Source organism: Panthera leo, chromosome E1 (genome assembly GCF_018350215.1).
Source record: "Panthera leo isolate Ple1 chromosome E1, P.leo_Ple1_pat1.1, whole genome shotgun sequence".
NCBI classification, from domain to species: Eukaryota; Metazoa; Chordata; class Mammalia; order Carnivora; family Felidae; genus Panthera; species Panthera leo.
The window spans coordinates 38,558,026-38,573,816 of NC_056692.1; the positions used below are offsets into that span (position 1 = coordinate 38,558,026).

At 35.4% G+C, this 15,791-nt stretch overlaps 1 protein-coding gene across 1 annotated transcript in view; it reads right to left on the reverse strand.

The window, feature by feature from the left end:
• The window catches only part of IKZF3 (IKAROS family zinc finger 3), a 90,957-nt gene that overhangs the window by 62,447 nt on the left and 12,719 nt on the right, over positions 1-15,791 (reverse strand). Inside the window, exons 2-3 of the mRNA XM_042914708.1 lie at positions 3,286-3,339; positions 797-898 (exon numbers count right to left, since the gene is read on the reverse strand). Of these exons, the coding sequence (XP_042770642.1) occupies positions 797-898; positions 3,286-3,339 (156 nt within the window). The remainder of the gene's footprint in view (positions 1-796; positions 899-3,285; positions 3,340-15,791) is intronic.

Here is a 15,791-nt window from a genome sequence, read left to right on the forward strand (position 1 = left end):
TTGTTATTTATAATAATCTCTTTTCAATCACACCTAAGTTTCTGCTAATGAGGCGACTTAGGGTAAGGGCCCTAGTCAGGATGGGTTCATCACCAGAAAGACAAAGTGATAGGGGGGCACTGGGTAGGTTCTGAAGATTGAGCTCTATAAAAAGTCTTAAACATACTTTGCCTTATGCATTTCTTCCATTTGGCTGTTCTTGAATTGTATCCGTTATGATAAACTAGTAATAGTAAAGCACTTTCCTAAATTCTCTGAGTCATTCTAGCAACTTATCAAACCTGAGGAGGGTGGGTGTGGAAAATCCTGCATTTGTAGCCAACCTGGACAGAAATGTAGGTAACATGGAGACCTGGTAGTTTCAACTGGTGTCTAAAGTGAGGACAGTCTTGTGGGACTGAGCCTTTAACATGTGGGTTCTTTGCTAATTCCAGGAGTTAGTATGAGAATTTAATGGAATTGTGGGACACCCAGTTATTCTCTGAAGAATTGGAGAATTGGTTGTTGGTGTTGGGAAATACCCCACAATTTCTATAATGAACATGTATTATTTTTACAACAGAAAAGAGTCAAATAAACATTTTAGAAATGAAGTTAGTATAACTTGAATACTGAATAAGCACCTTAAATTCTCAAAGTTTGCTGATACCCTTTAGCAAATTATTAAATATTAATATTCGTAAAATGAACAAAAATTACTTTCAACTCAACCCACAAATGCAAGTTTCTGATTTCTTCCACATATTTAGCCTCAACCATATCTATAACCATTTTTAGTCTGTACTCAATGGCTCACCTCCTATATCTTCATCTTCATTGGTTGGGCCTTCCACACTGTCTGCATTTTCTGTTTCATGAGGTTTGGTTAAATCGTAGTCATTCAAAATCACTGGACCTTCTAGGAGATAAAAAGAATTTTAACTATTCAGTCAAATTTTAAAGAGTTTTTATAAACATGTATTAAGTAGACTCCCATTTCAGCACAATATCTCAATGATAGACAGAATTCTTTCATGTATACACCAAGTGGAATATATGTGATAACTCTTGAGGTTTAGAAATATGCCCAGGGTGCACCTGAGTTCAAATGTATTCATATTCCTTCCTGACAGAAATTCTCTCTCTTTTGATATGTCTCACAATATTCAGTAGGATGCTGTTGTTATTTATGACCAAGAAGTATTTGTGTAGTGATGGGAAATACTGAGCTCAAAAATACTGGCATAATCTGATTTGGGAAGATGCTTTCCTAAAAGGAAACCCATATGCAACTGTATATCAAATCCTATTTTCCTTTTCTGTTCACATTATAAATGTGATTCTGTGGAAAACATATTGGCCCTCAAGTTCCTTTATTTCTTTGAACATTTACTAAATGCTGACAAGGCTGTAGATATGAATAAGTAATAATTCCTATCCTCAAGGAGCTTATAATTGGCAGATATAGATTAAGACAAGATCATAAGTATAATGCAGACTCAGACAAGAGAGTAAGGGAAATACAAAGTATTATGTGAGTTCACAAGTGAAAGGGAGCAGACATAATAAAAGCATGCTTAAATAAACAGCAAACTTGTTAAAAATCAAGTTTAACAGGAATATACTTTTGTACAATAAATATTGATATTATTAGACATTAGAAAAAAGGAACAATGTGGTGTATTATTTCATGTACAAGCATAGTAGCTTAAAAAGATATTAACAAAAGAAATAAACTAAAAACTTATTCATTTTCAAACTCTTTTCTTTTTTAAATTTTTTTTTAACATTTATTTATTTTTGAGATAGAGAGAGAGCATGAACAGGGGAGGGTCAGAGAAAGAGGGAGACACAGAAGCTGAAACAGGCTCCAAGCTCTGAGCTGTCAGCACAGAGCCCGACGCGGGGCTCGAACCCACGGACCGCAAGATCATGACCTGAGCCGAAGTCGGACGCTTAACCGACTGAGCCACCCAGGCGCCCCTCTTTTCTTTTTTTTAACGTTAATTTATTATTTTGAGAGAAAGAGAGACAGAGCATGAGCAGTGGAGGGGCAGAGAGAGAGGGAGACTTGGAATCCAAAGCAGGCTCCAGGCTACAAGCCATCAGCACAGAGCCCGACATGGGGCTTGAACCTACGAACCGTGAGATCATGACCTGAGCCAAAATTGGATGCTTAACTGACTGAGAGACCCAGGTGTCCCTCTATCAAACTCCTTTCTAATGTTTATAAAATATTTATTGAGTACCTACTACATACAACAAATAGTCAAAGAAACTGAATCCTGTGGCATTTACGCTAGGTGAAATAGGGGAAATGACTAGAAACTCTGCAGTGGTATTCCTTCCAGCTCACCAGTGACCGAACAGATGGAGCAGGACTTGTGCTGGAATACAGGAGTAAAATAGAAACATATTTCATAAAATCCATGACTAACAGATGCTGAAAATATGGTTATCATGGACTCATGTTTTGATTTATAAACACATTAAGCTCCTAACTTCTGCATATTGTAACATGTACTCTATGAACAATAAGACACTGTTCTAAATAGTAGTTCACTTTTCTCAAGCTTAAAATGATTAACATAAAGTGCACACCTGAACAACTAACATGAGGTCCTGGTTCAATTAAAATATAAGGTTATAATTGATAATAACAAAAAGGTACTCCAGTGGTTAATTTTGTAATGTAGCACAAATTATGATCCAAACAAAGTGGGTTAATCAATCTAGGAAACATGGAAGTTATTTTTAGGAAATAGATTATTTTAAATGTCTCTAGTTTATTCTGGATCAGGAGTCAGCAAACTATGGCCTGAGAGCCACAAGCAATGGCTTGTTTTTATATGGGCCCAGGAAGTAGGAATGGTTTGTACATTTTTAAAAGGTTGCAAAAAACATAAAGAGGAATATGTGACAGAGATCCTATATTGCCCACAAAGTCTAAAATATTTACTATCTTGCCATTCACAAAAATTTTGCTGACCACTATCTAGAGTGAAAAGCACAAGCTGATGAAACATAAGCTACTACATTGGTCAACAAAAACTGCTTTTATTTAAACTAGTCAGTTAAAAATAATTAAAAGGAAAAAAAAAAAAACAGTGATCAACATTAAGTTTGGCCCTATGATGCCAAATAATTTATATAATGTAAATGGATGAGTTATTTTTGTATCAGAAAGAGACAACTATGTTTTTTCCCAACACATTTCTATAGCATTTTTACTATAATCAGAATATTTATCTTTCTTTGGTAATTTCAGTAAAGGTATATTTCTAGAAAGGAAAGACCTGATGTTACCTGTGGGCACAGGCTGTTCCTGAGTGCTTTTCAGTTCCACATTTGGTTTTATATCTGAAAAGAAAAGGATTATAAATATTAGCTACTTAATTTTTTTTTCAGATTTGAGGATTCTAAATTTAATAAGGATATTATTTTGGAAGCTTTAGCAGATTTCCCCTTCAGAGCAGGACTGTTCTTTTCCTCTACCCTCCCTAAAAAGTACCTCAAGGAGAATAAAAGGAATTATTTACACAGCAATTGTATTGTAAAGAGATTAAGAGGAAAAAAATTAGAACTTTATACTTAACATTTCTAGTACTTTTCTTTTTTTTCCTGAAGACTTGAGTTCCCATCTGGTATTATCTCTCTTCAGTCAAAAGAGCTTCCCTTAGCATTTCTAGTAATGCAACTATGTGAGTGACAACTTTTCTTAGTTTACATTTATTTGGAAATATCTTTATTTTGCCTTCAATTTTAAAGGATATTTTTACTTGATACAGAATTCTGGGTTGACAGTTTTCTTCCAGCACTTTAAAGATGACATTCTACTACCTTCTAGGCTCTATTGTTTCTGATGAGAAGTCAGTGATAGTTGTATTATTGCTTTCCTATATACAATGTATTCTTTTTCTCTGAATGCTTTCCAGATTTTCCCTTTACCTTTGGTTTTCTGCAGTTTGACTATGATATGCCTACATATGATTTTATTTGAATTTATCCCACTTGGCCCTCTCTCTCACTGAGCTTCTGTAAAATTATGTTTTTCACTAAACTTGAGAAATTTTCAGTTATTATTTCTTCAAATAGTTTTTCTTCTCCATCCTCTTGCTCCTTTCCTTCTAGGACTTCAACTGCATATATGTTAGACTTTTTAATATTTCCCCACTTCCCCTGAGGCTCTGTTCTTCCCCAACCCCAATGTTTTATTTTCTCTGTTGTTCAGATTGAATACTTTCATTGATATACCTTCAAATGCACTTACTCTTTCTTCTGTCATCTTGGTTTGTTGTTAAGTCTGTCCAATGAGTTTTCTATTTCAGATATTATAATTTTTAGTTCTCAGATTTCCATTTTGTTCTTTTGTCATAGTTTCTCTGCCAAGATTTCCTATTTGTTAATTCATTACAAGCATATTTTCCTTTACATCTTTGAGCATAAGTAGCATAACTATTTAAGATTCTTGCCTTCCAATTCCAATACCTATGTCATCTTGGAGTCAGTTACCATTGACTTCCTTTTATCTTGAGTATGGGTTACATTTTCCTGCTTCTTCATATGACTTAATAATTTTGGATTGTACCCTGGACATTATAAATGATATGTTACAGAATTTGTGGGTTCTGTTATGTTCCTCTGAATAGTATAGGAAGTTTTTTTTCTTTGTTCACTTTGCTTTTTAAAGCATGCAGTTAACTTACATAGGTTCAAACTTGAATTTTGTTTCATTATAGTGAGCAGCACTGAAGGTAACCAAATGTCCCAGAATGCCTGGGATTGAGGGTTTTTCCAGAACAGAGAACTTTCACAGTCTCAGGGAAATTGGTTGGTCTTGGAGAGGCATAAATCTCTGTTCAATATTTTAGCCTCAGATGGGCTGCTCAGAGCATGACCCATATATGTGTGGTTCAAGAATCAGCTAGAGATCTGGATTAGCCAGAAAATTTATAGATAAAAAATCTCTCTCTGCCTTTTTCACACCAGGATTTCCCTCCTTCCTTCCCAGCTGCTGTGGCTGCTATGACTTTTTAAGTCAGTATAACTATGGATTATCTACTCAAGTTTTGGTCACCCCAAGGCTAAAATTGATGCCAACCCTTGAGTTAAAACAAAGAACCATAAAAGCAGGTTGTTTTTGTCATTTTCCTATGCCTTCAGGTAATAGATTTTTTCATATTTTGTTCAGAATCTATCACTCCATTGCTAGAAAATCTTCTTTGTTCCTTATTTTAATAATGATCATATACCCAAAACTGTTCAGGATACTATTAATTTCAAATATTCTATACTATTATCTAGTCTTATTTCAATTTTTGTCTTGAAAAATATAGTTACTCTGCTTACATTCTAATTTTAAATTTTTGACATATTATCCATTAGATGATAGTGCCAAAGCATAAAGGCAGGGAAAATACACATTTTTTAAAAATTTTTTTTAACGTTTATTTATTTTTGAGACAGAGAGACAGAGCATGAACAGGGGAGGGGCAGAGAGAGAGGGAGACACAGAATCTGAAACAGGCTCCAGGCTCTGAGCTGTCAGCACAGAGCCCGACGTGGGGCTTGAACTCACGGACCGTGAGATCATGACCTGAGCCGAAGTCGGACGCTTAACCGACCGAGCCCCCCAGGCGCCCCAATACACATATTTTTTAAATAAGCAAAGGGGCACCCTAGTATGGGGTGTCAAAACCCAAGATGTGGAAGAAGAATGTCCATGTAAGGAATGGAAGCAGCCCAAGGCAGGCTGTGTGAGAGTATGACTATATGGAGTGGGAAGTCTGAATGAAGTAAGGAGGGATTCTACATGGCAGACAGCATGTAAATCAGAGCATGAGTAGGCTAAAGAGGGCATTCAGGCTGGAGAATTGCCTCATGTGCAGTGCTGGAGTCCAAGAGGGATAAAAAGGGTATCCAAGATAAGGGATAGCCTAGTATGAATCAGAGCCTGAGCATAGTGAATAGGACATTTGTACATAGAGGTGGTCTGGTGTGGGTTTTCAGAGCCTAAATGGGTGTGAGCAAGGTACCCACGTGGGGACAGTGGGGAGAGCTTCTATGCACAGGAGCACTCCAGTGCAAAGTTCAGAACTTGAGAGGGGTGAAGAAGGGATCCACTTACTAGGTATAGTTTTACATGGAGGTGTCAGAGCCTGAGCAGTTGAAAAGGGTGTCCAATAGCATAGTGGCCATGGTACAGGATGTAAGAACCCAAACGAGGCAAGGAAAGCATCTGTGCTGATGAAGGGATGGTAGTGGCAATGGATGATTGGTTATATAAAGGAGGATTGATCAAATAAGTGACTACAATAAGGTAATAAGAGCCGGGTTTTTCTCTGTCAGAGAAGGGAGTTACAAATATGGAAGCCTGTGGTACTGTACTGGAAATGAAGGTACTGGTGTGAATGCATGGCTTCTACTCTACATAAATAAATATAAAATATAGATGTCTACGTGTATGTATGGATATACATACATATAATCCCTAGCCCTGTCCACTGAGAGCACCTGGGAGTGGTAACACTACACCAACTTCTAGCATCCAGATATTAACTTCTAAATTTTTTTAATTTTTTTTTTTTTTTTGAGAAAGAGAGAGCATGCAAGCATGTGTGGGGAGGGACAGAGAGAGGGAGAGAGAATCCCAAGCAAGCTCCACACTGTCAGTGTGCAGAACCTGATGCGGGGCTCAATTTCATGAACTGCGAGATCATGACTTGAGCCAAAACCGAGAGTTGGACACTCCACTGACTGAGCCACCCAGGTGCCCCCAGATATTAATTTCTAAATATCATTCTCCATTTAAAGGATCCAGGCTTCTTGGAGAAATGGCTTATTCTAGGGTTTGGGCAGGGAAAAGTACATAATGGGTCTGGAACATTTTGTTGTGTCACAAAGCATGGAAGTGCCTACAGAATGAAGAGGATATATTAGAGGATATAGACATTATCTTGAAGGGGTTTCCACTGGCCAAATCTGAGACAGGGAAGTATCAAAATAAAAATGATGGTATTGGATTATAACTCATTGAAAAAAAAAACAAATTCATGAGTCCAAATTGACATTAATAAGTAAATAAAATGAAAGTCAGATGATGAATGGAGTATTTATACAGTTTCAAAGTGTTTCTTCCAAAATACCTATTATTACAAAGATGAAAAGAGCAACCACAGAGTAAACAACTTGGTAGACACCATGGTAATTGAACAAAGTGATCATCATCAGTAACACGACAAATGAAAATTATGTGCCATCCGAACACAGCATCACTTCTATGATATTGCTGCCAAAACACATAACATGAATCTAACCATGAGAAAATGAACTCTAACTGAGGAATAGTTTACAAAATAACTGGCTTGTAATCCTCAAAAGTGTCAAGTCATGAAAGACTGAGGAACTAAGAAACTGTTCCAGACTGAGGAGAGTGAAGAGACTTGACAACTAAATACAATGTGTGATTGTGAGCTGAATCCTCCTGCAATAAATAACACTGCAGAAACAAATGGACAAATCTGAATGGGTCTGAGGATTAAATGGTAGTAATGTATCAGTGTTAATTTCCTGATTTGGACGTTGTTTTGTGGTTATATAGAAGAAGTATACTTTAGTACGTTAAAGTATTCAAGGATTATAGGGCACTGTGTCAGCAACCTATTCTCAAAGCTTCTGAAAAAAAAATTTTGTACTATATCGCAACTTCTCTGTAAGTTTGATAGTATTTTTTTAAGTTTAAAAAAAAGCTAAATGTGAAACTTTTAACCTGCACACTAAAGGGATTCTTAACAGGAAAAAAAAAAAGAAAAGAAAAAAAACTAGCTCAAAGGTTTCACATAAACAACCTTCATGTGAAAATATTCTTTACTTACTACAGAGCAAGATGGCTTTTAATTTGGTGACCTAAAGGAAAAAGGTCCCAGCCCCTGAACCTTTTAAACCCCCTGACAATGACATTTAAATAGCTCTCAATATTTTTTCAAGTGGCCTTTGTGTGCTACAAATAACACCAGAAACAAATGAGTACAGTTTCTAAGAGAAAAAGGAGATTCTGACTACCTTAGCATTCAGAACTTGAAGGAAACATTAAAACCATCTATTATCAGGCTACATGGATATTCTTCTTGGGTAGTAAAAAATATTTAAAACACAGGACAAAAGAAATTGAAGTACATTTTTTGCACCTGAAATCAAAGGTCCTTATAAAATGATGAAGCCCAGTAGTAGACAGACAGTGAAAGGAATTCCAACTGAAGACCAGAAACCTGTTAAATATTTCTAAGTACAGTAAAACTTTCCAGTTTTTAATGGGTCATTTTGTAATTTCTTTACACTTCAGTACAAAAAAAAAAACGCTTCAAAATTTTTCTATTTGAAATATAAATATTTTTAATGTTAAATTACTGCCGTCTTTTTAATATGTTGGCAGTCAACATAGCTTTACAATATTTTCCAAAAGAATGCTCTAGAAAGTTAAGAATGAAGGGTCCCTGTATTGCTTTTGAAATATAGTTTCCTGTACCAATGTTTATCATAACTGGTGCAGATGATAGAAGAATCCCAGAGTGTGTTAATTTTGTTTAAATATAAGTCTCCTCATTTTCTACATCTCTCCTGTTACTTGAATAGGTAAATCATACTCCTGCCTCAAGACCTTTTCACTTACCTTTCCTTCTGACCAGAATGCTCTTCCCCCAGATCACCATGTGGCCAGTTTCCTCTCTTCATTCAGATGTGTGCTCAAAAACCACCTTACCAAACAAGCTTTACCTAACTATCCTATACAAAAACATCATCCTCTGTTGGGGGAGGAGGGAGGGTGAAACAGGTGATGGGGATTAAGAGTACACTTATCATGATGAACATTAAGTAATGTATAGAATTGTTGAGTCACCATATTGTACATCTGAAAGTAATATAACACTGTGTTGACTCTACTAAAATTAAAATTTTTAACTTAATTAAAAATTAAAAAAAATAAAATGTCATCCTCCATTGTCACTTTCTTTTCTCTTACCCTGCCTTATTTTTCTTCATAAAATTTCTTCATTGTCACCACCTGACATATATACACATATATTTGTTATTTTTTTAACCTATCTCCCTCTAACAGAATGTAAGTTCATGACAACAGGAATGTTGTCTGTATTTTTTATTACTATTTTGCTGTATCTTCAGGTCCCAAAATAGTGCCCAACCATGATGGGCACTCAATAAATATTTATTGAATGAACACATGAATTTTTATACCTCTATTATTGATCCTTATAGACACTCTAGATCAAAGTTCTGCAAACTACAGCTTACCACCTGTTTTTGTATAGCATGGGAAATAAGAGTGGTTTTTACATTTTTAAATGGATAAAACAATCAGAATACTGTTTCATGCCCCTGGAAAATTATATGAAATTCAAATTTCAGTATCCAAAAATAAAGTTTTATTGGCACACAGCCAAACTCATTCATTTACGTGTTGTCTATGGCTGCTTCTGTACTCCAATGGAGTACATAGCTGAAAAGTTGCAACAGGGACTATATGACTCACAAAGCCTATAAAAGTCACTATCTTGTCATTTACAGAAAAGTTTACCAAGCCATGCTCTAGATCTATTACTAATACTAATACTGTATCATCCAATACAGTAGCCACCAGCCACATGTGGCGATTTAACTTTAAACGTAAATTAATTAAAATTAAAAATTTAGTTTCTCAGTTCCACCACCCACATTTCAAGTACTCAACAGAACATGCGGCTAGTGGTTACTATACTGGACAGCATAGACAAGGAACCTTTCCATCATCACAGAAAGTTCTACTGAATGGCACTGCTCTAGATTTTAGAATATCCTGCTGTTGCTTGGGATACCACTGCAAAGCTATTTCTTTAAAACAAACATTAAAACTCTGGATCAGGAAAAAAATAAATCAAACCACATATAAAAATTAAATACCAAGAAAAAATCAAAGATATTATACCAGGAAACAATTTAACAATGGCAATCTTCTATCAATATTTCCAAAATTCCTATAGTTGGAATTTCAGGAAAAAGTTGTAGTTTTCATTAATGTAGTAATCAACGATATAAAGCATCTAGACAACACCTTCCATACTGACTGAAACATTAATGTGACTTTTTTGGAGGGTAAAATAAAATAAAATAAAACACCACATGATGACAAACATCCAGATAAAATATTTTAAAGCATACTCACATGTATGTGCACAAATATACTTAGCATCATATTTCCATTAGGATTTTTTTGGTATCGTTTGATAAAACCAATTTTCTTATCTCATTTAAAAGCCAAAATTATAATCTAGCAGAAAACCCTAGCAAACACTCTTTTCATATCATTTGTCCTCCTGCCCTTCCTACAACTAAATAACCAATCTCCTCATATGTTTTAATTAAATCGTTAGTGTTTTCCCTTGACCTTTAAATAACAAACGTTATAAAAATTATATCTATTCTATTACTGAGATGGCTGACAAACTAATTTGACTGGAAAATTAAAGGTTATTTCTTCTGTAGCTTTCCAAGTACTCCAGAGTCTCAAAGCTTTACTAGCAATCTCAAATTGTTTTCTACCAGTATTGAAAACAAGCCTTCATCATATGTTTGCTGAGAAATGACAGTTTCCAATTTGTTTTTATTCCTTCAGATTCTCTTTTCATTGGCGAAGATGCCATTTAAAACAATTTCACTAGTTAGAATTTTTGTTAAGATACTAAGATTTTTGGGGGCACCTGGGTGGCTCAGTTGGTTAAGTGTCTGACTTTGGCTCAGGTCATGATCTCATGATTTGTGAGTTTGAGACACGCATTGGGCTCTGTGCTGACAGCGCAGAGCCTGGAGCCCACTTTGGGTTCTTGTTTCCCTTTCTCTCTTCTCCTTCCCTGCTCATGCTCTGTCTCTCTCTCTCTCCTTCAAAAATAAATAAACATTCAAAAATAAAAAAAGATACTAAGATTTTTCTCAGAGATTCTAGCATTTTACGCACTGCTAAATGAAAGGGGGTAGATAACAAATAAAATTTAAACTTGGAAATGGCAGCAGTCTGGTTAATAGAGATTTCATCAAAGTTCACGTGTGAAGGTTTTTACTTCTTAACTCTAAAATAAATTATCTATGAACAAAACCAAATATTTTCATTAGCAACAGAATTTGTAACCATATTTTTAACTCAAGTGGTTGTAAACTTGCCTTTATTTTGATACTATTAAGTAACTGACATTCAATGAAGAATATCAGCTAACAAAATTCTATTCTTAGTTTCAGAGATCAGATTTTATTCACTATTCTGTTTTCCTGGTAGGAAGTGTAGGTGCTAAAGGAGAGCAAAATGTCAAATTTTAGAAAGAATCCTGTACCAAGTGCGACAGCTGCCTGTAGCATTGGTCCCTGACAGCTGCCAGAAAACTGTCTCTGAGTGTTGACACTCCTTTTTATCTTCATAACGGTAAACTGACTCCCCTATCCTCATGCCTCTTAAAAAAAAAACAAAAAAGCTTTCTCTTCTCTAAAAGGTCCACTTTTAATTTTTTTAACTAAAAGCTTAGGAAACTGAGTCATTGACTACAAAAATGTGTTCGACAATAACAAAATTAACACTTAGTACTATAAATGCGGCAACAGAAGGGTGAGCTACTATTTCTGAAAGGTCTTTCTCTAATTCTCTTAATACTACCAGGTATAATCATTCCTGAAATCTTACCACACAGGATTAGTTATGCTTTTTAGTTTATTTATTTATTTTTGAGAGAAAGAGAGAGGCAGCACAAGCACGTGGGTGAGCGGGGGAGAGGCAAAGAAAGAGGGAGAGAGAATCCCAAGAAGGCCCATGTGCCGTCAGCATGAAGCCCAATGGGGGGATTGATCTCACAAACCATGTGAGTTCATGACCTGAGCTGAAATCAGAGTTGGATGCCTAACTGACCCAGGCTCCCCAAGAATAGTTCTGTTTAATGAAAAATGATCCTTATAACCTACTGAAATTAAAATATAAGAATTGGAATGGATATCTTAGCTATCTTACCTCTTCTTCCTCTGCTACCTGAATTTCCTCCAATACCCCCCTATTTGGGTTGCACAGCCTCTGCTTACACACTTCCAATAATATAGAATGTTATTCCTTGCCATTTCAGAAAAGCTCTAATGGTTAAAAAAAAAGTTCCTCCTTAAATATAGATAGCTGAACTCAAATTTCCTGAAATGTACATTTCAGGTCCAAGTTCAGCTCTCTGGAAACATACAGGATAAGTTATCACTCAAATGCTAACACTCTCACTCATGGTTAGAGCTTTCTTCTGAACCTGGTTTTGTTTGCTTGTGGTTCTCCAAAAATGTGACATCAACCACTTAGCCCAGTAGTACAAATGAAGATTTCATATTATCTCATAGCATCTCTGGAAGATAAACAGGTGCAATGGCATTTATTATCTCCCCATTATACAGACAAAATTCAAGACACAAAGAAAGACAAGAAATATAAAGTCACGTAATTGTCTAAGGGTACAATGTCAGTGACACATTAAGAAGCAGGATTCATGTCTTGAATTTCCCTTTTGTTTCAAAAAATTTAAATAATGTTTAAAGTGATTTCCTATATAGATTACAGATTTTAGAAGAAGGCCAAAACTAGAAAAGATTTCAGACCTAATAATTTCAAACACTTCAGTTGACTATGATTGAGGGGAAAGGAAGATATAAAATGAGAGTAATTCCTCTACTCTCATGAGGAATACTTCCTTTCATGTCATGAAATACTTCCTTTCCTTCTTCTACCTTGGACTAAGGTAAAGGTTAAGAAATATCAAGATTACTGGGTGCCTGGGTGGCTCAGTTGGTTAAGCATCTGACTTCAGCCCAGGTTCATGATCCTGCGCTTTGTAGGTTCGACCCCCGCATGGGGCTCTATGCAAACAGCTCAGAGCCTGGAGCCTGCTTCGGATTCTGTTTCCCTCTCTTTCTGCCCCTCCCCTGCTTGCACTCTGTCTCTCTGTCTCCCCCAAATAAATAAACATTAAAAAAATAAAAAATAAATAAATATCAAGATTACTTCTCTAAGGACACCAGATCAAATACAGCCCACATCACCATTCCAGTTTTTCCTACCTTATTCTTTTTTAATAAAATATCCTATTTCCCAACTAGATTAAATGTCTAATGAGGAAATTATAGACTGTTGGTTACAGGTCTAAAACAGCAAATTCAATATCTAGTGTTATTTTCCTTGGAAGGTCAATTACTCTAAAGTTGTAGAAAAATAAATACATATTCATTTTGCCACAGATATCACATGCCACCAAATGAATATATATAGAGAAAAGGAAGAATGGTATTTCATGTCATTGCTACTTAAAAAAATATGTTAGGGGTACCTGGGTGGCTCAGTCAGTTAAGTGTCTGACTTCGGCTCAGTTCATGATCTCACAGCTTGTGGGTTCAAGCCCCTCATCAGGCTCTGTGCTGACAGCTCAGAACCTGGAGCCTGCTTTGGATTCTGTGTCTCCATCTCTTTCTGCCCCTTCCTGCTCAAGTTCTGTCTCTGTCTCTCTCTCAAAAATAAACATTAAAATTTTTTTTACATGTTTGTGTTAAAATGATTGAATCCAACATTCTCCAAGTAAGATTTTCATTTTAATTGCAAAATGTCTAGTTTCTGTTATAAAATAATTGGGGTCAAAAACAGAATCAACAAAACAGATGAACATATGGGAAAGGAGGAAAAAGACAGAGAGAGGGAAGCAAACCATAAGAGACTCCTAATGATAGAGAACAAACTAAGGGTTGATGGAGGGAGGTGGGGATGGGCTAGATGGGTGATGGGTATTAAGGACAGCACTTGTTATGATGAGCACTGGGTGTTATATGTAAGTGATGAATCACTAAATTCTACTCCTGAAACCAATATTACACTATACACTAACTAACTGGAATTCAAATAAAAATTTGAAAAACCAGAATCATTAAAGTGGGTAATAAACCTAAATGTGAAAGCTAAAGCAATCAAATTTCTAGAGGAAAACTCAGGAGAATATTTTTATGGTCTTAGAGTAGGCAAGTATTTCTAAACAGGATGTGAGAGGCACTCAATCCTCCCCCCAAAAATTTAATATATTAGTCTTAGTTAAAGTTAAAAAAAATCTATTTATCAAATAGATTAAGAAAATAAGCAAGTTACAAACTGGAAGAAAAAATTTGCAATACACATCTGACAAAATACATGTTTCTAAAATATTATTTTATTTTATTTTTTATTAAATTTTTTAATGTTTATTTTTGAGAAAGAGAAAGAGAGAGAGACAGAGCACAAGCAGGGGAGGGACAGAGAGAGAGGGAGACACAGAATCTGAAGCAGGCTCCAGGCTCTGAGCTGTTAGCACAGAGCCTGATGCGGGGCTCAAACTCACAAGCAGTGAGATCATGACCTGAGCCAAAATCAGATGCTTAACCAACTGAGCCACCCAGGCACCCCATCTAAAATATTTTTTTAATGTTTATTTATTTATTTTTGAGAGAGAGAGGGATACAGAGAGGGAGACAGAAAATCCCAAGCAGGCTCTGTACTATCAGCACAGAGCTTGACGCAGGGATGGATTTCACGAACCGTGAGATGATGACCTGAGCCGAAATCAAGAGCTGGCCGCCTAACTGACTGAGCCACCCAGGTGCCCCTAAAATATGTTTTAAATGCCTACAAAATCAATAAGAAAAAATATAAACAACCCAACTTAAAAAAATATACAGAAGGCTTACAAAACTTCAGGAATGAGGATATCTAAATGGCCAGTAAACATATGAAAAGGTATTCAACATCATTATTCATCAGAAAAATGCAAATTAAAACACAATTTAATACCATTACACACCCACAAGAATGGCTAAAATTAAAAAAAAACAACTGATAATAACAAGCGTTGGTAAAATGTGAAACAACTAGAACTCTCCAATATTGCTAGAGAGATGGTAAACTGGTCCAACCACTTTGGAAACTATTTGTCAGTATGTATCAAAGCTAAGTATACACCTAACCTATGACCCAGAAATGCTAGCCCTAGATCTATACCCAAGAGAAATAAATGTTTATGTCCACCAAAAAGACATGCATATGAATGTTCATAATATAGACAAATACTGGAAACAATCAAATGTCCATTAAGAGTAGAATGAGCAAATTGTGGTATATTTACACCTTTTAATAACAAAATAAAATAAACTACTAATAAATGTAACAATATGAGTGGATCTCAAAAAGTATGTTGAGCAAAAGAAGCCAGATACCAAAAAATCATGTACTATATGATTCCACTTATATGGAAATCAAGAATAGGAAAACTGAACTATGATGATAGAAGTATGAATAATGTTTAAATGGGGAAAAGTGCTGATACCAATTTTAAATGAGAGCAAGGGAACCTTCAGGGTGATGCAAATGTTCCATATCTTGATCAGGAAGGTGTGTATATAGGTAAAAATTAATCAAGCTATATAACATAAGATGTGCACTTCACTGCATAAGTTATTCCTTATTTTTTATTCTTCTTTTTATTCCTTAATTTAAAAAAATCTATTGAACACTCAAACATTTTCAAATATCTAAAATCACAAACCTTAGCGATGCAATTATAATACTATCTTCCCGCTTTTGAAAAAAGTGACTTTCAAGGGTTTCTCATGATTCTTCTACAGAATACAGATTATATCTATACCAACCATCCACTAAAAAGGGCAGCATATATCTTAAAAATTCTCATGGTGAGGAAATGTATTTAAATGTTATGTGTCAAGTATATATAAAGATATTT